Below are 21,720 nucleotides of genomic sequence, written 5' to 3'. Positions count from 1 at the left end.
CTTTTAATATGGTTTTGTCTTCTGGAATCACATTAATGCTTTCCATATTCAAAAAGTAAAATGAAAACAACAGGAAGAGGAGAAATTAAATTTGAATACTATCAGAAACCAATGAACTGAACTGAATTCAAATGACTAGCACAACCACACTGAAGGGTTGTGGGGGAGTGGGCAGTCTGGTAACTTCTAAACACGGTATTTTTGCTATATACCTGCAGTCTAAAAAGACATTGTGAATTCTTCTTTGTACTATTTTTTTGTAGTATTAACAACTTTGTATGCACTGTAGGATTAAAGAAAAAAGTGAATATAATGATGTTGGCAGCCCATGCTCTAGAAAAAGGGAATACAAATAGAAAAACAGAAAAAGGAAGAATTCTGTGGGGGGTGGTGGTGTGTGTGTGTGTGTGTGTGTGTGTGTGTGTGTGTAGGAAGGGGAGGGAGAAAAAGAGAGAGAGAGAGAGAGAGAGAGAGAGATCCTTCCGCTGAAAGGGACTAAGTATTTAGGGATAAAGAGCATCATGTCTGAAACTTACTCTCAAGTTACATTAAAAAAAAATAAAAAAAAATAAAAAAAAATAAATAAAAAGAAACTGAGCAATGACTCCTCAGTAGCAATTGGTACATGTTAACACCCAGATCTTATTTTTCTGAATGTCATTTCCCAACTAAAAAGAAGCAGGATTCCTTGAAGAAATGGCCAATTTCAGAGATGGTGCAGGGAAAAAGCCAAACAAACCTAGAATATTTCCATGTGCCAAAAAGGAAAGAAAGTGTTTTTAAGATTATGGAAACATGTCAAAAGGACACAGATTAACGGGGTTCACCTTCCCAAAGCTGGGACAATTTGAGCATCAAAATAAATACTAACAATTTACAAGCCTTTCAATAATATAAGAATCCATGTATTCATCCTGCTCGATAAATAGGAAAGGCACTTTCTTGTGTTAAATGAAAGCTCATAAATATAGGTAGAGTAATGGCCGAAATCATCATTTGCAGCCAAATGTGCTGCACCCCTGACTTAGGGACGACTTGATGCTTGCAAAAATAAGTAGATGGAAGTAGATGAGGAATAGGATATTTTCATCATCTCAAAGTACCTCCCCACAATTTATTTATTAATTATAAAAGGAAAGACAGTAACTCTGTAGTGAATAGATTTGACAAGCCCCACCTTAACCAAGTGATCAAAGTTTACATGTCCAATAATGGGACACGTGGGATTCTGATGTGATACACTGAGGACACAGCACCACTCCTGTGCTATTTCTGCCATGTTTACATGAGGAAACTTGAAACAAATCCAAATTAAGGGACATTCCAGGAAACAATTGTCCTCTTCTTTTTGAAAAGGAAGGAAAAAGGGGAGGGATGGAGGGAGGGAGGAAAGAAGGAAGGAAGGAAAAAAAGGAAGGAAGGAAGGAAGGAAGGAAGGAAAGAAGGAAGGAAAGGAAGAGTCAACAGCATGAAAGACAAAGGATCAAAGGATCATGAATGGCAAATGGGTGCAATGCATGATCTTGGATAGTATTCTGGACTGGAAGTAATTTGCTATAAGGACATTATTGGGAAAATGGATGAAATAGGAATAAGGACTATTGATTAGATTGTATTATTGTGTTAATGTTATGTTTCCTGAATTTGTAAACTAAACTGTGGTTGTATAAGAGAATGTCTTTGTTATTAGGAAATACCCTCAAAAACATTTAGGAATAAAGAGCATCATGTCTGAAACTTACTCTCAAGTTACATGCGCGCGCGCGCATGAGCGCGCGCACACACACACACACACAGACACACACACACACACACACACACACACACTGAAAGAGAATGATATAAGCAAAATGTTAACAATTGGTGCATCTGAGGAAAGGGTGGCAGTTTTTCAAACCACTCTTGCAAGTCATCTGTAAGTCTGAAGTTATTTTCAAATGAATGTTTTAAATAATTTGATGGGAAGACAGTATATGGAAAAATGGTGATTAATGTACCACCTAAAAAGTATACCACAGTTTTGTAAAAAACTGTTTCACAGTTCTGTATACCCCTTTCAAATATCAAGGAAGGTTGTAGTGAAGGGGTAGTAGGCAAGTTTGCTTGGGGAGTGGGATGGGTGGTCACTGTTGCAACCATGGAAAGAGTTAACATGTAGTTCAGGATTCAGGTGGGGCCCACTGTACCTGAAATGAACCCAAGTCACCCATGTGGAGGGCAGTTGTCAGGCCACCATGTTATGCTCCTCCTAAAATCGAATATGCTTATACTAATTACTATTTTCCCCTTATGATTCCACATAGTAACCGAGTAACCATATTCAACCTAGTATCTTATAGCAACTTCTTTGGCATTGAGATACGCACATGGCTCTGAGGGGCAGAAAAGCAGTAATTTTAAAACTAGAGGGAGAGGGAGTGAGAGAGAGAGGGAGAAGCACTTTTAAGAATAATTCAGTTTTTAATTATTCTAAATTTCTCATTATATTCTTATATTCAAATGTCTTTGATTAACAAGGAAAGCAACATTTTTAGTTTGCATTTGGAATTATACTTTTGTGAATTTACCTGAGATTGTTCTCTATGGTCTAAATAAATATTGGATTGTGAAAAGTGTGACAGGTTGTAATGAAGTGGATTAAGACATGTCTTATATTTACAGTTTCATAGAATGAAATAAACGTTGTAATCCTTTTATAGAACACACTCGCATCAAGCCATGATTTGATTTTCTACCTGTTCAAGTTTTACATTTCTTTAAGTGGTAATGTATTTTTATGAAACAAGATGATAAGGCAGAAGTCATCCCTGAGATATTTATAATAGTACTTAGAGCAAACTTGTCGAAGTCTCTTCTAAAATGTTGTTTTGGATCCTGAGGAGATATATTTAGTAACTGTATTGAATAAGTTGTCATATAATACAACATTTCATTGATTTACTTGTATTATTTTTGTATCTTACTGCAGGCAGAGAATTCAGCATTGGCTTTGGAAAATGAAAATCAACGGGAGCAGTATGAGAGATGTCTAGATGAGGTAAGTGGAATGGAGAGGTTCTTGATAAGATGCCACACTGTTTAGGATTTCATTAGTCAGATCTTCAAAACATGTCTGTTCCAGCCTCCATCGAACAGTAACATTCTGTCCTCAAAGGAAGGTGGTAAACACGCATACATTGAGAAGGAAGGTCAGTCAGTCTCTCCCTCTCCCTCTCTCTACTCTTCTCCCTGTTTCATTATACAGGTATCTGTAAATCCCTCTGGGTTATTGTTTAATATTCTTGGGGCACGGATGGGGTATGCTTCACTGTATGATAAATTCCTTCTGTCCAGCAAGCGTGATTCCAGCCTATGAATGAGAAAAGCCGTGTCAGAGATGCTGCATCTCCAACTGGCTACCATTTCTGAAAAAGCAAATGCTTGATAGAGTAGGTGGGGATGATGTTCACAGCTGTCAGCCAGAGGGGAAAAATCAGTACACAGAGAACAAGCCAAAAAGAGAAAGAGACGTGAAGAAGAAAATTTGAGGAGAATGGAAGAAGACAGGGCCCATGCATGAGTAAACTTGAAAAATATTATTTGATGAAAACAAAGAGATGAAGGCAAAGATGGTAGGCGTTTCAGAATTCCTGAAAGGTGAGTGGAAAATTGAAGTGTACCCAGGACCCTCATTCTCCTCTCAGCCATTCCCCTCACACTCTTGTCAGGGATCATGCCATCAATATATATGAGATGTGATCGAAAAATACAGCGCATGTTTAAATTTAAAAAATGTATTACAGTAAAAGACACATTTCCATTAATCCCCCTCAAAATACTTCCCCTCGCTTTGAACACACTTATTCCATCGTCCTTGTCACTTTCTGAAACAGTGCTGGAAGTCCTCTTTCGTACGTGTCTTTACTTCATTCTCCATCATGACAATGCTCCATGTCACACATTGCTTCTAGAGTAGCACTTTCTGTCAAAAACTTTGTGATGTGTCCTCATCTACCTTATTCACCGAAAGTGACATCATGTGACTTCTGGCTCTTCCCCAAAGTCAAAATGACCATGAAAGACAAACATTTTGAATAGATTCAGGACATCAAGGTAGCCATGACAGTGCAACTAAAGATACTCATGAAAGAGGACTTCCAGCATTGCTTCAGATAATGGCAGGAATGATGGGATAAGTGTGTTTGAAATGAGGGGGAGTATTTTGAGAGGGATTAATGGCAAAGTGTCTTTTACTGTAATAAATTATTTTTATTTAAACAGTCACCATATTTTTTGATCATACCTCATGCTGTATCATCCACCCAGGACTGGCCATTTGCCTCACTGACAAACTCTCAACTGGGAGTTTGTTCATGATTGGAGTTATTAATTTAATGGAATGACTTTTTTAGCCATCTGCCCAATATAAGACCGGGTCTTATATTATATTATATATAATATATAATATATAATATATAATATAACATAATATTATTAATATAATATAATACAATACAATACAATACAATACAATACAATACAATATAATATAATATAATATAATATAATACCGGGTCTTACAGTAAAATAAGATGGGTCTTATATTAATTTTTGCTCCAAAAGACTCATTAGAGCTGATTGTCCAGTTAGGTCTTAATTTTGGGAAACACAGTATAAAGGAAGTTCACATGAAAGGGAAAATGATGAGTCAGAGTCCAGTGAGGCCACCTCAGCACTTCTCACCCCTGTCCCCCAGGTTCTTGGTCCAATCAAAGTTTAGGGCAAGAAAGACCAAATAGATGCAAGGATTTTTAAAGGAACAAATATTGCCCTTCGGTCATAGGCATTGATCAGCAAAGTTTCACCTTAACCTCCTGACCAGAAATTTCCTACGAGACTAAATCTGTATTCAGAAGTCAAATTTATGTGAATCACACCATGGAATCATCTTATTTGTCACGATTCTCCTGCAAATCACCCCTCCCCATCAATCAAAAGCTCACAACATTTCTTTAAGGGAACTCATAGTCTGTTTTCCTTATGTTCCTTATGCCTGCATTCCAAAGGTTTCATGCCGGCAAAACATAAGTTTTTACCCACAGAATTATTTTATATGATGTTTCCACTGAACCCTGAATTTTCAGAGGGAGAGTTCCTCTGTTCTCAATTGTAAACATTAACTGTTGCCAAAGAGGTGATTTGCAACAAAGAAGCACCTTTGAGCCATACAAATGTTTTGTATTCATGGATACTGGCCCCTGATTACACATGCCAGTTGTTGTGTAACTAATTGCATGAGGGTAGACAATCCTTTTCCACACATTGTAAGAGAACACTCTCAAAGGGGTAGTTGAATGTAGTAATATTGCCAACTGGAAATTCTTTTCAAGGCGTTTTATACTAATTAGACAAACTAACAAGGTAAGGTCTTCTGTAAGTTATTTCCTTGCTAGTGGGTTTCAGAAAACATACACAGGTGGATAAAATATAAATTTAAAATATTCTCCAATCCCTTTTGCAGTGCTTGTTATTTTCTGAGCAATGGAGAACATATTGAAGATTTGGGGAAAACACTTGGGAATCAGAAATTCCCTCTGTGTGTTCGAATGAAAGGCTGTATTTATTCAGAAGGAAGCAGAACCACATCCACAGATACATATGGGTTTGCTAGGCAGACACACGCACACAAATATGCATGCACATACTTTCACATCACCTTTACTGCTGCCTGGCTCCTCATTGCCTCACCTTGTGATCCAAAGGCAAAACCAAAGGATGATCCGGACTTTCCTTAGGGGATCAGAGGCTTTAATGTTTGAGTCCAACGTCTTTGTCTAACCATTTGACAGAGAAGGTTACTGGCAAGCAGTGAATTGCTATTTATTCTCACTATTGCCTTAACTACAGTTCCTTGAACACCAATCCATTCCCACGTAGAGAAGGGTAATGAGACATGTAAAATAAATAAAATAACATATCAAACCACTGTTTTGCATTTAGATGGATTCAGTCATGTCCTACAAACCTTTATTGGGAGTCAGCCGTACCCAGGCCCTAGAAACTCACGGTACTGCCGGCCTAGCAGAAGTGAGGGGCCTGGTTAATCACAGAGGAATGAATTGAGGGTAACCCACAGGGGAAATGAGCTATATTGGAAACTTGGACAACACACCGCAAGTCACAAGGGGCAGGAGAAGAGATCCGTGGGCGGGCAGGAGATGGGGCAGAACTGAAGGGGCATCTTTAGCAGAAGGAGCTGGAGCTGGAGAAGTTTGAGATCCAGAAAAGCACGTGGTTCTCACCTTTACCTGCCTGTTGGACTTACTCACCTGGGGAGTTTAAAAAAAATACTGCTGGCCCGTCTCCACCTCAGAGACAGATCCAATTCTGGTCTAGAGTGGAGCCCAGGAATTACAATTATTTAAAGCACCCCAGTGGGTTATAATATTCAGCCACCCTTATGTTCTCTGAATACTATGCCTCGGAGAGCATTTTTAGAAAGTTTCCGTAAGAGGATGAAAACTCTGCCAAACTTGGATATGATGACAGAAGAACAACAGACCCACGTGGAACCCACGTAGGTTATTTCCAATTCCTCAATGGCAAACATAAACCGTATCTCAGTGTTTCTCAAGTTGTGTTTCTGGGCTCCTTGTGGGTCAGAAAGGTATATGGCAATTGCTACAAATGAAGATTCCCAGACCCAACTCAGCCTTTCTCAAGCAGAAGACAGGGTGAAGAAATGGGCAGTGTTAACAAACTTCCCAGGTGAGGCTTTTGTACACAGAAGTCAGAGAACCTGCCTGCCCTTCAGACCATCAGCCTCGGCCAAAGTTCTGCACGGTCAGTGAGGGATGCAATGATGGAGTTCTTCCCAACTTCTCTACGCTCTACACTTCAGAGCACAAAGGCAGGGAAAATGAGCCCTTCAGATGGAGTTCAGAAAAGAGCACCAGAATTTCTTTTAAGCCAAGACTAAATCAAGGCAGAAGTAGGTTAAGAACAGTTCTTCGGTCTCTGACTGATTCCTATGCTATATGCCAAGACTGGGTTGTGGAATCTTTATAAGGACATTTTCATTGCATGTCCCACATCTGGGCCCTAAGTCTTCTTTAAATTCAATGTGTTGGCAGATGTAGATGGAAGATGATCCTGCTTATGGCTCTCATGTGCCTCAAATGTCATTTCGTGAATGGGTCATGACGTCAACAGATGATCTGCTTCTTGTACCTGCCCTAGACTCTAACCACCGTGGGGCACCACCAATGTTCTAGTCACCATTATTTCTCTAAGACCCAGTACAACTCGCGCGTGGCCCATACTTGGTCCTTCACGCATATTTGTTGAATGACTAAATGAGTGAATGGAGATGATCAGCCACAAATCGATGTTCACATAATTTTTCTCTGGAATCCCACGTATATGTTTAGATGAATTTCTCCCACTTCCAGTATTTTACATGATTTTTTTTACAGGGTACATAAATAATATAGGTGGTTAGTGGTTTATATTTATACATGCATATCATACACATATATGCACACACACACGTGCACACGCACACTTCATCTCTTTACAAAAAAGCCCCTTATTCTCAAACCATTCTTTCTTAACTGCTTACCTTAAAATGGGTTTTATTCTCTGAAGCTCCAGTGACCTGATGTAGATTTAATGTTGATGGGGGGACTGCCTTATAGCAGGTACTGTCCAGGGCAGTTTCTCTGGTTAGGACTATTATCTCATGCATTTTTCAAAACAACTTAGAGGTTGTCCCCTCCCACCCCCGTCCATGTCAGTACATAATCATCAACACAGGCAGTATTTGAACCTGAATCTTTCTTGTGATTCTGCCCCAATGTTCCTCGGGACAATAAACCAAGCTAAAAAGCATAGAAACCTTCCTCAAAGCACATTTTCCAGAACTTGTACTTTTCCGACCCGTTGTTAAATTACCTTGCTGACATGACCCTTGCTTTGACTGATAAAAGAGCAGGTGAAAGTGTGAATGGGAGACCACTAGGCAGGAGGAGAGGACTGTCAATCACCAGGCCTGTTGAAGTCCTCACCTCCAAGCCCTAAGCCCCCAGTCTTCTGGAGGTGGTGAGAATTGGCTCCCTCTCCTTCAGCCTCAGGGACTGTTTTGCAATAAAATCACAGACAGGTCCACAGCCCTGACTCCTCCTCCTTCTGCCCACACCTTCCAGGGGAGAACTAAGAGGAATTGTGACCCCAGGAAGCCTGATTGGGAAGTAAAGCAAAGGCATGTGTCTCCATCAGCCAGGTGTCAGAGGAGCTGGCCTGACTGAGAGAATTCTTACTGAGCAGAAAGGAGAGATGTACCTGGACCCTCTCCTTGGCCTCTCTGTGTCACCTGCAGCACTGCTTGTCTCCTAGAGCAAAGTGAGGTGGTCTCCACAGAGAGCTTAAGGGTGGTTGTAAAACAAGCCCAGAGATTCACGGCTGTCAGCTTTGCTCAGTGTGTTTCAATTCCCCCTGGCCAAGACCAGCTGCTATTTTTCCTTCCTTTGGAGAGGAAAGCTGTCAGGTGACACTCAAAGTTATTTGTTCTCATTAGCTGAGCTTGTGGGTGTGTGATTATTTGCCACCCACGTGCTAAGGGTGTAATGTTACAATGAGGACAGGAGCCCATTCCAGGGATCATCCTGTAAACCTGTTAGAGGTTGCAGGCTCCAAACAGCTGTTCTTTTGGCCCATCAGGGAAGCTGAGCAGTTAGAAGTAGTAACAAAACCCAGGAACTGTCTTTATATGCATTACCCAGGAAAGCATTCGTGCAACTTGCCTGTTCTTCTGCCAAGAACCCGTGAGGCCTTCTGGCTAATAAAACCCATGTCAGTAGGTAAAGAAATACTGCGTTTGTGAATCTTTGTTCAATTTTCAGGTAGGGCAAACAACTGTCCAAAGTACATGCCAGAAGGAACTGTGTCAGAGATAAAGTCTGTTAAGCCTATAAGGCAAAATACTTGATTGCAAAGATAGAAGGAGCGTGTTTACTCCTGAGGGCTGTTCCAGTTAGGATATTCATTTATGTCTCCCGTTAAATCATGTAGAGAGCTATTTTATGTGGTCACTGTTCCACACAGTGGTTTAAGTGAGGGACCAGTTTGGTGGAAGAAAAGAAAATATTGATATTGGGCAGTTTTATGAGAATGTAAATCAAATCAAAAGTTTGAGATCCAGAAGAATGAAGTTATTGATGATATGAATTAACTTTGGTATATTGTTTCTGATTCAAGCTGCATGAATAGTTCAATTCTTCTGTGTGTTTTTTTTTCTTATTTGCAAAGAATAAAATGGATGATACATAGTTTGACTTTAAATTCCCAGTTATTTATGAATTGAAGTGAATGTTTAAAAACTAAGGTTTTCAAGATTATGCTATTGGTCAATGTGTATGGGCTAAATAAGATCTATCACCATTCTGATTATTTATAAATAAAATGATAAAGGAAAAAGAAAAAGTACCAGTTAAGGAAAATATGGTTTATTTTGGTCTGTGATAGTTTCTTTAACTTCGTCTGGACTAAAAAACAAAAACTAAAAAAAGAAACCTAATAATACTTTTTTTTCAAAAACAAATGAAAGGTCTTTCTTTTTTATTTAATGTCAAAAAATGTAAATTTGGAATGGATTCGGGTAGGAAAAAAGATCCCTCTTGTGCGTACAATTCAATTAATCAATTATAAGTAATCTGATTCTAGTCATTTACTGCTTGTGGTGTGAATGCCCCCTAACCACAAGTTGATGACAGCCTATGTTTTAATTTTCAATGAGACTTACCAGTAGCAAACTGTTGTTAAGGATGTACTATTTTGTCAATATTGAGTCAAGAAACAATTAAGCTCCATGAAAACATTCTCCCATAATCTATCCCACTATCCTAAACAGGAATACAAACACACATAATTTAGCATCAACCCAAATAAATTTGTTATCAAGAGAAAAAGAAGATGAAAGTGTATCCCTTAGCCTTTGTTTAACTGTGAGAACTACCAAGATGATTACATGCTTATCACACTGTGTTATAACTGTGTTCTTGCCAACTTCCTGCCAGCTGTGCTCTCTCTGAAACCAAGGAACACATCCTAGTCATCTAGCTTTGCAAATACTCTGAAAATTTATATTAAATAAATGAAGGATGAAATGAATGAACAGAAGTAACTTATATCTGGAAGCTTAAATATTCTGCCTTGATCTTTAATGTCGTCAGTTTCAGTTATCACACTAAATGTTAATATAGCAGCTGAAAAATACCACATAATTTATCTGTCCACCTTAATTTTATCAGTAGTAGCCATATGGGTATAAAACTTCAAATTTTTGATGAAATTTAGTAAATGATTCTTTGTGAAGTGTTTTTGAAATTGGCAGGTGAAAAAGAAATCTTAGTAAAAATAGATATGGAAATGATGAATGATTATCTGGAGAAAATGCCAGCTCCTTGAACTACCAGGGATATGTTGTTGGTTTTACATGTGTCCCTTAACTGGCATTGTGTCACAAGCTCACTCCTAAGCCAGTCATTGAAGGGGAATGGAATTTCCAATATTGGCTTAGATTTATCAGGAGTCACCTCCTAGGGCTGAGAGGTGCCCAATTTCTCATAGTGTCCCAAGCTGCCTGATACCTGAAGAAAATTAGTGTTCTGTCAATATATTAGTAAGAATTATATTGGGGTTTCTACTGGAAGAAACTCAAAATAACTGTGGCTATTTTATTTTCATCACACACTGAACTTCAGAGATAGACATTGCAGCTCCATGCACCATTAAAACCAAGCCCATTTTATTTTTCTGCCCAATATTTAATATGTGACTTCTATTGTCAAGGTAGCTGCTGCAGCTCCAGCCATCACTTTCATATCCCAGACAAGAAAAGGAGGGAAAAGGGTGAGCCCTTTTCTTCTTAGAGACTTCCTGTAACTTACAAGAAAATAGTCTTCTTATAACTCACTGGCACGAAGTTTGTTACAAAGTCACAATTAGCTAAAAGAGGGGCTAGGAAATGCCCCTCTTTTGATGTACCAGTCAAAAAAGTAAGGGTTTGTCAGTCAGGAGGAAGAGGAAAATGGATGTTGGAGTAAACAACTTCCAGAGTATTACAGGTAACAATGACAAAATGATGGCATAAATGAAGACATGCGGGAGGAAAGTGGAGCTTATGGGAAACAATGAGTTGTCTCTATTCTCCACCATTCAACCTGGCTCTACTACAAGAAGATTTACACGGTGAAATAATCACACAGCAAAAGAACAGAAAAGAAAGGCAAAGGAGATTGTAAAACAGCAAATTGTAGAAACTGTGCAAATAATTAGGATCATGTTTTGCACTATTACATTTTTTTAGCCTTTTCGGAGTACTTTACATATGAAAAGATATTATTTCTCCAAATATGGAGATGTGAAAGTCAAGGTTTGAATGATCTTTCCAGACTAATCATCTTAATTAACAACAAGGTCACCTTTGGAAAAAGCAAAGTATTACCTAGAAGGATAGAGAGACTTATTATGAAAAGAATCAGGTCCCCTAGAAGTAAGTAGAGGAAAAAGGCCAATGCGGATCTAATTAGCTACAGTAAGCTGTGGGAAACTTACTGGTAAATTAGTGTCCTTGCGTATAGTCTCATTATTATAAACATCAACTCTTTTCTTTATTTTTTAAAGGTAGCCAACCAAGTTGTTCAAGCTCTGCTCACTCAAAAGGTAGGTCACTTTCTGGCTTTATTATTTTCAAAGTGCCTATGTGAATAGATTGGAACTCATATTGTCAAACTAGGAAATCGTGATTGATGGATGCAATACTTTCCTATTTATTCACTTAGGTTAAAATTGTGTGTGTGTTAGGTGGCATGTGAAGTGACATCAATGACCAATAGAATCATTAAAGTCAAACTCTTGGTAAAGTAATAGAAAGCCTTTTGAAGATGAAATGTTTCCATGGGCCCAGATGAATAGAAAACCTATCATTTTTACTTAGTAAATGCAAACGTTGAATAACTTGGTGGATTCCGCCAATTCCTGTAAAATGAATAGCTTCTTACAGACAGCATTAACAGAAGCCAAAAATTCAGTAAGAGATCTATGAGGTTAGAGAAGTTCTTTAATTTCTCTGGGCCTTTTCCTCTTCTGTAAAATAGAAATAATAATGCCTGCCTCCCAGAATTGCTGTGGTCCGCCTATAAAAGTATGTGGAGAAGTTTATGTAGGAATCAGTTGGTAGTAAATAGAAAATAAATGGCAATATTGTATACTTGAAAGGTGCCGACATTAGATCTTAAGCATTCTTTACACCTACACATGCACACACACACGTGTGTGTATGCATGGACACAAAGAGTTAACTGTGAGTTGAGGAATTTGTTAATTATCTTGATCTTGGCATTCCTTTCACAATGTATTTCAAATTATCACATTATATACTTTAAACATATACAATTATATTTGTCAATTATTCCCTGATAAAGTTGGAGGAAAAGAACAAATGATCATTTCTGAGCATGAAATTTCTACACCTACATCTTTGCTATGTCCCTATTCAGCCTTCAGACGATGTAATATGTTATTGGAGCAGAGTTTGTAAATACAGGTAATTGCCCAAATTTTGTCGAATCTTCCCTATCTCTTTCCATAATGTTTCCGCAGGCGAAATTCTAGTTCCTTCAGATTTTGTTTATTCTGAGTTACCTCTCTGGAGATGGAACTTTCCTCTATACAAGGAAATCTTAGATTATGTGGCATATTCAGAAGGATGTGATTAATGAGAGCAATACGATTTATGTCATTTTGATTTTTTTTATTGGAAACCATTTTATTAGGGATTGACCACTTCTTACGGATATACTTAAATAAGTATTATTTTAAATTTATATTATAGAGGCATGATGATAATATTTTTTGCTAGACTTTCTCCCCCAATTGCTTCATCAAAATAGCATGCTTCCTGCCACAAATGATGTAAACTGCTTCAGGTTTTAAATTAACATCACATAATGCGATGAGATGTGAGTATACTTATGTAGAGTTAGAATTAAGTTCCATTATGAGTAACAGAGATACAAAATAATAGTGGCTTAAGTAAGCTAAAACTTTATTTCTTTGTCACATATAAAACCACAGGTCGGTAGTACAGGGCTGGTATGGTATCACTGCTTCATAAAGTCCATGGGGTTCCTGTCATCTCTGGCTTCTATCTTATTATTCAATGGAATATGGCCTCCATTTCCAAGGTTACTTCATGGTCCAAAATGGCTGCTATAGCTCGTCATCACATCCACATTCCAGGTAGCAGGAAGGAAGAAAAGTTGAACAAAATAAAAAGTGTAAATGACACACACCAGCTGTCCTTTATACCTCCCTACTTACCTCTCCTTGAACAGTCCTTAATCCCACAGCTGCACCTAAGGAAGCTGACAATGACGTCTTTGTTCTGGGTACGTGCAAAGTTGAAAATAAATTGACATATTATTGTGGAAGAAGAGGAGAAACAGATGTTGAAGCACAGCTCACACTTTGTTTCACAACATATTTTAATGCCTGTTTTCAAAGGCTTTAATTTCTCAATGGCTCTCCTATTGGCAACTGTGTGCTCATTTAGTTTCAAACCTAAAAAAATGCAGGGAGCACTGTTGCAGCTCTATGTGTAACTATTAAAAGACTTCTCCTGCCTGTCTTCTTAAACAGTGCCTCAGGAAAGAGACAAGGAAGCCATTTGGTACAATATCAAGGAAAATGGGACTCTTCAGATCAGCCACAAAAAAAGAGCTACACAAATTCAACTAATAACTAGTAAACAGATCAATCTACCTTGGTACAGTTAAGCAGTAAGACACAGAAGAACGTGCTAGACATGCTACCGTGAGATAGCATACCTCAGGGACATGGTGAGGTGGGAAGAAATGCCAGGGCTCTCTTCCAAAAGAATTCCAAAAGAATCATGTTCTGCAGAAATGTGTGCCTCCCAGTTTTTATAGGGACTGTAAAATGGCTGCAAAAAAGACTTAAACATCTTTAATTAAGAGCATAACTTAGGTAGTAAAATGTACTCTGAGTGCAGATGAGAAAAGGAATTCTAAAGAAGATATGCCTCCTAAAGAGGCACAGAGTGAAAACCAGAAATCTTGAGTGATTTATCCGAGTCACAAAAATCATACTTGAGGTGAAATTCTAGACGTAACTATTCAATTTTAGAATAGATCAGTTGTTCCGACACACGCAAATCTGCCATGGCTTCAGCTCTTCTCTGAGCAACAAAAAAGCGTTTTTCATGGTATATCCTGAATTGGCTCAGATAAGCATTCTGAAGTAACAGACTGTACTTCTTTTCTCGATAATGATAGGGAAAAAATGATTTCCATAAACTTATCAGTTTGTGTTAAATGTACATATACTGCCCTAGTCAAGTAATTCAATTTATCTGAAAACCCTGTAGATTCTCTTAAGAGAGCAGACTGTCCCTTCTTTAGATCAATAATGCTAAAGTGACAGTATTAAACCCAGCTCACTTCCATTTATGACTCCAAATCATAGGTTCCAGTCTACAAGTGTGAGTGAAATCAATAATCGAGATAAACTCATATTTTTGTCTGAAATATATTTTATCTTCATTAAGTCAATTACACGAGTTGAAAATGTAACTCTCCTATGTTCTTCAATGTTTTTCTTTTTTCTTTTCTTTTCTTTTCTTTTCTTTTCTTTTTTTTTTTTTTATTACTAAAACCAAACTTGGAAGAAAAACATTTTTCCCTGCAGTTATTTTTCACAGTATATCAACAACCTCAGGCTTATCCGCAGGTTCTTTAGAGTATTTGTATGGTGTTTTTTTCTTCACCAACGTAGAATAAGGCTCTTGTGTCTTGAACCTAGCAATACAGCCATTCAGATGGGAACAGAACACAATTTTGTAGCTTGAAACTGAAAGGACGTCAAACTTCACGTTTCCCTTGTTCGGAATAGCAGTCAGGCCACCTGAGTCCACTTGTCTAGCAATGGAGTGTGTAGGCTCTGTTCCCTGAAGAGGGTCTGTTTATATTTATTGTGCACTTACAAGGAGTCACACCCCATGTCTGGTATTTTCAATGCACGAAGTCATTTTGTTCTCACCACAACCCTGTTAGATAGGACTAAAAATAATTTGCCCATAGTTCCAACTGCTAGAAGTGGCAAAGCCCATACTTTAACTTACAGTTCTTTCACTCAAATGCCTGCTCTTGTTCTCTATACCATTGAGCCTACACGATCCCATTCAACCACTTATTGTTTTTCCCCACTATAGTTTTTCAGGGAGAAGAGACGCTATGAAAATCAAGAGATGGATTGAAATCCAATCATTACTAGTTGTGATCACAGGAAACAAAGGGCAAGGTAGCCAATAGATTTCTTGAAACTTCTGGAAGCATTGCCAGACCATGCTAGCAAGAACATGGAGGTTCTGATATGTGTGGAGTTCAAGTTGTCTCAGTAAATTTGGAGTCAGGCTTTCTCAAAATCAGTCTTATTTTGGACCCTAGAATTTCACAAATGCCAGGGACTTTAGAGAGCACTTAATCCTGACATTATCAACTAGCTCTGATAATGGGCTCGAGTCACTGTAATTACATGAACTGTGTAGCCATCACCCCGATTTAAAATGTTTGAATCCAGATATCTTTAGTGGGAAGGCTTGAAGTATTCAGTTTGCCACAGAACTCACCACTTCCTGTTGATTACTGGCCTGTAATTATGAATGGCCTGATTTGGTCACACAATTAATGGCCTGCCTTGTCTTTTAATAATATTTTGATGTTGAGATCCTTGATTAGTCTGAGTATGACCAGTGTTTTCCAGAAATGGCTTTTCTTTTTACAGAAGTCTTAGAATCCTTGGAAGAGAAAGGAATATATCAATGACAGCCACTTAGAAGAGAGGCTGATGGGTGTGGTGTCCATTAAGCTTCAGGGAAGGATTGAAGTGGCACTTGACAACCCATCTCATGAAGCAGCGAGGACATCTATTCTCTCAAAAGCCTGGTTTTATGCAGTAACTCATTTTACAGATGAGGAAATGGAGGCCCAACCTGAAAAAGTTAGTCTTCAAGGTCATGTGGACCCAGAGCTCAGGCCCCCTACCTCCCAATCTGGTGTATTCCCATGATACACACTGCCTCTGAAATAGGTATACCCACTGTAATGTCATTTTACAGGAAAAAAATCAGGTTTAAATAGTGCTCAACAACACTCTTGCGATAACGTCAGTGTATAGCCTGCTTCTAAGCAATCGGCATTTTCCTAAATTTACTTCAGCAGGGAGCCTGAAGTAAATTAACCATTTACTTCAGCAGGATCCCTGCTGAAGTAAACGGTTTTGCTCTAAATGCATGAAGTAACTGTGTTCCATAGCAGTGAGTCCAGAATCTTCTTCAATTCCAAGTGCAGGTGAAACGTACAATGTGTAGATCATCCAGCGTAGTTTTGATTTGGAATTATTAAAACACAGTAATAGTAATGACCATTGAAATATGGGCACTTAAACAAAAGTCCTCCACAGAATATATTGATTGATTTTATTTTCTTTTTTCCTTGTTCTTTTTACTTTTTTACCCATCTGAAGAACGCTTTCAAGTTATTCTCAGTTTTGCTGCTAAAAATTGCTGATGGTATTCCTTACAGGTCTCCTTTCTCCTTGTAAATCCACACGTGTATGTCCCACACATGTATGTTTCCATATCTCCACCTGCAAATGAGAATGATGGTGCTTCCCCACCCAGTTGGTGCTATTAACATTTATTTACCTCACAATCAAGTTTTATTAATTACTTAATTAGCAGTAGTAAAAGCAATTAGTGTTTGGGAGCAGAGAGTGTTATATACAGGCTAAGAACAAAAATTAGCATAAATGAGACACAGACAGGGGTTCACTTTTGAATAACGAATACAAATTTTGCCTTTTTATTTGAACCATGCCTCGTTCCCCAAAATGGGCTCTGCCAAATGCCATGTGTGCTCATGCGTGTATATGCACACACACACACATACACACACTCCTGCCCCTGCCTTATATGGCTGCTGCCCTCCTAGATCGTGCACTCAGGATCCTGCTGCTGAATATGACATTTCATTTCTCCACTCTGCATTTGTAGGAAGCAATCAGTTGAAAACATCCAATGCATAAGCTTCACTCATTTTACTAAATAGGTGAGGAGAGTGAAGCTGTACACTGAGCCACACTTTAACCTCTTTCTTTGCCCTCTGTAAATAGAATGAATGAGCCTAGATACAACGGTGGCAGCTCAGGTCAAGCCTCTGAAGCTGGATGTCTCCAGCTTCACACTTAGGTTATACAAGGTTATGGAACAGGTCCACTCACGACTGTGACTCCCACTGAAGCCCTAGAGATCAGACCTAATGAACTTCTCTCTTGCTTGCAGAGCCTTAAGTAAAGCTGATAGCTGCCCCACATCAGGCTACATAGACACACAAACTGGAAGTGTTGAGAAACTTAAACTCTTTTTAGCATACTATCACTAGAGAATAGAATTCATCGTTATCATCCCCTTAAACAAAATGATTGCACACGTTTATTAAGCGCTTGCCTAATGTAGTGCTATGCTAGGGAATGGAATACGAGTGTAAAAACAATATGCTGTTGTTTATGTGAGTACCTTCTTATGCTTGCCTTTTGAGGAATGGCCCATCTAATAGACAAGATAAGTCTAGAGCATGCAAGATAAAATCAATACAGAGTAGCATATGCTAAATGTCATATATGAGGCTTTAAGAGTTCACTGGGATTCAGAAAAGAGCGCACTCTTTGACACCAGATAAAAGTGTCAGAGAGGAGCTATATAGAATTCGGATTGGATATATAAAGACGGACTTGGACTGTAAGAAAGAGGCGTTTGAGAAGGGGAGGGGAGAAGTATGGCTGGAATGCAGAGAGCTTTTCAGAACAACAAACACACCCTTGTTCTTTGCATATAAGAGCAAAAGCCTTTAAAAACAAACAAACAGAAAAACAAAACAAAACAGGAAATAGTGAAAGGTGAAGTTTAAAATGGAAAGGGGTCCTCTTATGAAGAATCTTGAATTGGGACTTCATTCTACCTGGTCTTTCCTGAACCCATCAAAGACATTTAAGTACTACAAGTATCTTTATCGCAAGTCAGTTTGGAAGGCAGTTCCTTGGTGAGATTCCAGAGAATCCTAACACTCTCATGTGTTAGCTCCCCTCGTGAAAGCTGGGAAAAGGTCTCTGTGGTGTTTGAACTATTCACAGGTGCCACTCCCAAAGAATGATGAGGTACAGTTGCTTTACTTCCTCAGCACTAAGACCCAAATGCCTCCCAAAGACATTGAAATCCACTAGTTCATAAGATGGGCATTTAAAGCCTTCACTTCAGAGTGGTGTCACTCCCACGAAATGCATCACTGACTCTATTTGCCACAGCGCTGAGAATTTCAACTCATTTCCACAAAGGAAAGCGAAAGGCTCCATCAAAAGTAATAGTTTCTTTAGTTCATCAAATCTCTATTCACTGCAAAAACATTATCGTCCTTGTGGTTTGTGCTTTATGATTGCTTTTATGAAGACAGAGAAAAGGCACAATATGTAGGTAGAAACATAAATTGACTTTATATTGCTAAGATTAACCATCTTCAAATATAGCATGCTCGATTAATGCATTTCTGATTTCAAGGTGCACTTTTAAAAAAAAATTGGTCTTCCCCATACACAATAATTCTATCAGACAGTGGGATGTGGAAGAAAACATCGAGTGTGATTTATTTCTGGGGGCTTCGAAGAATAAAAATACTATTATTATTATTTTTTTTTACTAATGTGTCTGAAATATCAGATAAAATATGGTTATAATATGCAAAGGTTGCTTTCAGTTGTAGACTTTTTTTTTCTTTCGATGTGTTTGTTATAGGATCTAAGGGAGGAATGCGTCAAGTTGAAAACAAGAGTGTTTGATTTGGAACAACAGAATCGAACGTTAAGTATCCTGTTCCAACAGCGAGTCAGACCAACTTCAGATCTGCTCCTCCAGGTATGTGTTTACGTGGAAAACAATCTTTGCTACTGAAATGCTATTGACAAGAAGTTATTTAAGTTCAAAAGTTACCAATATTTCCGTGGGCAAGGCATATTGCGTGAGAACCCTGATTCTTTCCCCTCTCAAGGGCTGTCATTAAAATTGAACATCTCTTAAATTTCTGACTTTTTAAAGCTGCATTTAGATAAGAAATGTATCAACAAATTCTAAATGGTAAAAGGGACAACCAGAAAGTATCCTAAACTAAACTAAGCAAAATATGAGAACAGAGTCAGAAAAGAATTACCTGGGGAACCAGTATTAGTAATCTTGCATTCTATAATAAGCAAGGAAGAGTTTTATGGAATGCCAAGGTACATTTCTTCATTGCAAACTCTCTACTCAAAAATACAGCTGGGTTTTTTTCGTTCGTTTTACTCTCTGTGTAGCATTCCTCCTCATAGCACAATACTTCCTATATTCTGTCTCAGTGTTTCACAGGTTCTCTTTGTCTAAATGCTTTCACTGAACTTTCTTTGCTTGTCTCCATAACATGAAAAGTCATGGAAAGTCAAACCATTTGCTTTCATTTTGAAGCCATCCCTGACAAAGTTCTGAGAATGTATCCTGCTGCAGGGTAACACATGAATTAGCAAACAGGGTTGGAGGGTTGATCTTTGTTGTTTCCTAATTTTAAAAATCTTATTAATATTCATATTTGCTCAAACAAGCTTTAGGGAGCCTTGCTCAGAGCCCTTCTGAGGCTCAGCTTGCAAAGGGTTTGTGAGATTTCACAGGGACAATGTACAATTAATTTACTAAGGATCCCCCACCCCTACACCCTGCCCCAGCTGCCTGGACTAATTGGCTGAGAGAAAGTGGCGAGACAGAGGTATCCTCTAAACACTGCCCAGCATTATAGACACTGGCCGCATGGCACTATTGAAATTGAATGCTAAATTAAGCTAAAATTAAGTTCCTATGTCAAACTAGCCACATTTCAAGTATTGAAAAGCTACATATGGCCAGTTGCTACCACATTAAACAGTGTACAAGGAGTGACAATTAAGTTCGCAAGCTCATCCTAGAAAAAGTGCTACATACCTCATTGCTGAATATCACTACAGTCACCTTCGAAGTACCCCCTTTGGGAAGCTATGCACCGACACCAGCGCTTAGTTCACCCTTCAAAGCAGTTTTGAAACTCTTTCTGTAATGGCTATCAGAGTTGTTGTCGTATTACCCTTGATGTCCTGAATGTCATCAAAATGTCTTCCTTTCAATATTTCCTTCATCTTTGGGTAAAGAATAAAGTCATTGGGGGCCAGATCAGGTGAGTAGGGAGGGTGTTCCAATACAGTTATTTGTTTACTGGCTAAAAACTCCCTCACAGACAGCGCTGTGTGAGCTGGTGCATTGTTGTGATGCAAGAGCCATGAATTGTTGGTGAAAAGTTCAGGTCATCTAACTTTTTCACGCAGCCTTTTTGGCACTTCCAAATAGTAAACTTGGCTAACTATTTTCCATTTGGTACAAATTCATAATAACAATCCCTCTGATAACAAAAATGTTTAGGGACATCATTTCAACAAGTTCATGAACTTAACTGTCAGACCTCGAATATACAGAACATTTCCATCATCATAGAAAGTTCTACAGGACAGCACTTTCCAAATGGTTGAAATAGTGTTGATAATTTACTCTCTGAACTTTGGCATAAGCATCTGTCCCATACTCCTCAGAGAAATAATGAAAAATTGCAGTTCATTTCAAAGAGAAATAAAAACAAAAGATGTTTGGTAAAGCTGAACATCAAATTGTAATCCCCCCAACCCCAAAATTAAAATAAAACAGCTCTCTGAAATGTAAAATAGACCTCATCTCTTAAATTAATTTCCTCTCTGCTTTATCTGTTAGAGCATAATTCATAATTTATGACTCAAAAACTGTATAGAAAAAATGATCTATCTCTATTCTGTTTCCTAGTGCCGACCACAATAAATGTTGGCCGTAGAGAATCTTGTATCTTTAAAAAGTTGTATTTCTTTTTCTCTCTCATAACCAAGATCCAATATCATCACTACTTTTAACAGCTGTTGTGTGTTCATGAATTTTTCTGTTTTGCCCATTTTAACTTGCGGCGTTTCTGGAACAATGTTGAAAGATCTGTAGTCCCTGATTATGAATCATGATGGTTTGTTTCTATAGTGAACACATGTGCTGTGGATATTGAAGCTTTTTCATTGGCTGTCACACATTTCTTAAATCCATACCCAAAGGACAAGGGCTGGTGTGTATGCTCACAATATAACTTGGTGTTTATTTATTGGGAATTTTCAGCCAACACACTTCATATTCCTCCCCAAGCAGTCCTTACTTTCAGGAGCCATCCTAATGTAAGTGACATTGGAAAAGAATGGACTGGTACTAGTTCTGTGAAGAAGAATGATAGGACATGTGACGCCTGCCCTCTAACATCTTACAGCTCACAACTGCAGACAGACAATTTTGCTAGCTTTTCAGGTTGTCTATTTATGATTTGACTCATGTTTCTCATTTTCTGGTGGCACAGAGACCTATCATGGAGCACTGGCTAAATTAAAAGCAGTCTGAGCCTGCTTTGCCCCTACGGAAGCTCTTGAATGCAATAATGAATAAATGACACAAATTCATTCTATAAATTAGGGAGTTGTTTTGCATACACCTAAGAGAAT

General features: G+C 38.3%; 1 protein-coding gene across 2 annotated transcripts in view; it reads left to right on the top strand.

The window, feature by feature from the left end:
* The window catches only part of NCKAP5 (NCK associated protein 5), an 834,652-nt gene that overhangs the window by 624,075 nt on the left and 188,857 nt on the right, over positions 1-21,720 (top strand). Inside the window, exons 8-10 of one of the 2 annotated variants that reach the window (XM_081050689.1) lie at positions 2,969-3,041; positions 11,666-11,700; positions 18,902-19,021. In XM_081050689.1, the coding sequence (XP_080906815.1) occupies positions 2,969-3,041; positions 11,666-11,700; positions 18,902-19,021 (228 nt within the window). Of the gene's footprint in view, positions 1-2,968; positions 3,042-11,661; positions 11,701-18,901; positions 19,022-21,720 lie in introns of both variants that reach the window. The other variant, XM_081050688.1, reaches the window with a different exon arrangement.

The sequence above is a fragment of the Rhinolophus hipposideros genome, assembly GCF_964194185.1.
Source record: "Rhinolophus hipposideros genome assembly, chromosome: 6".
Taxonomy (NCBI): Eukaryota; Metazoa; Chordata; class Mammalia; order Chiroptera; family Rhinolophidae; genus Rhinolophus; species Rhinolophus hipposideros.
This window is presented reverse-complemented; position numbering and strand designations above follow the sequence as displayed.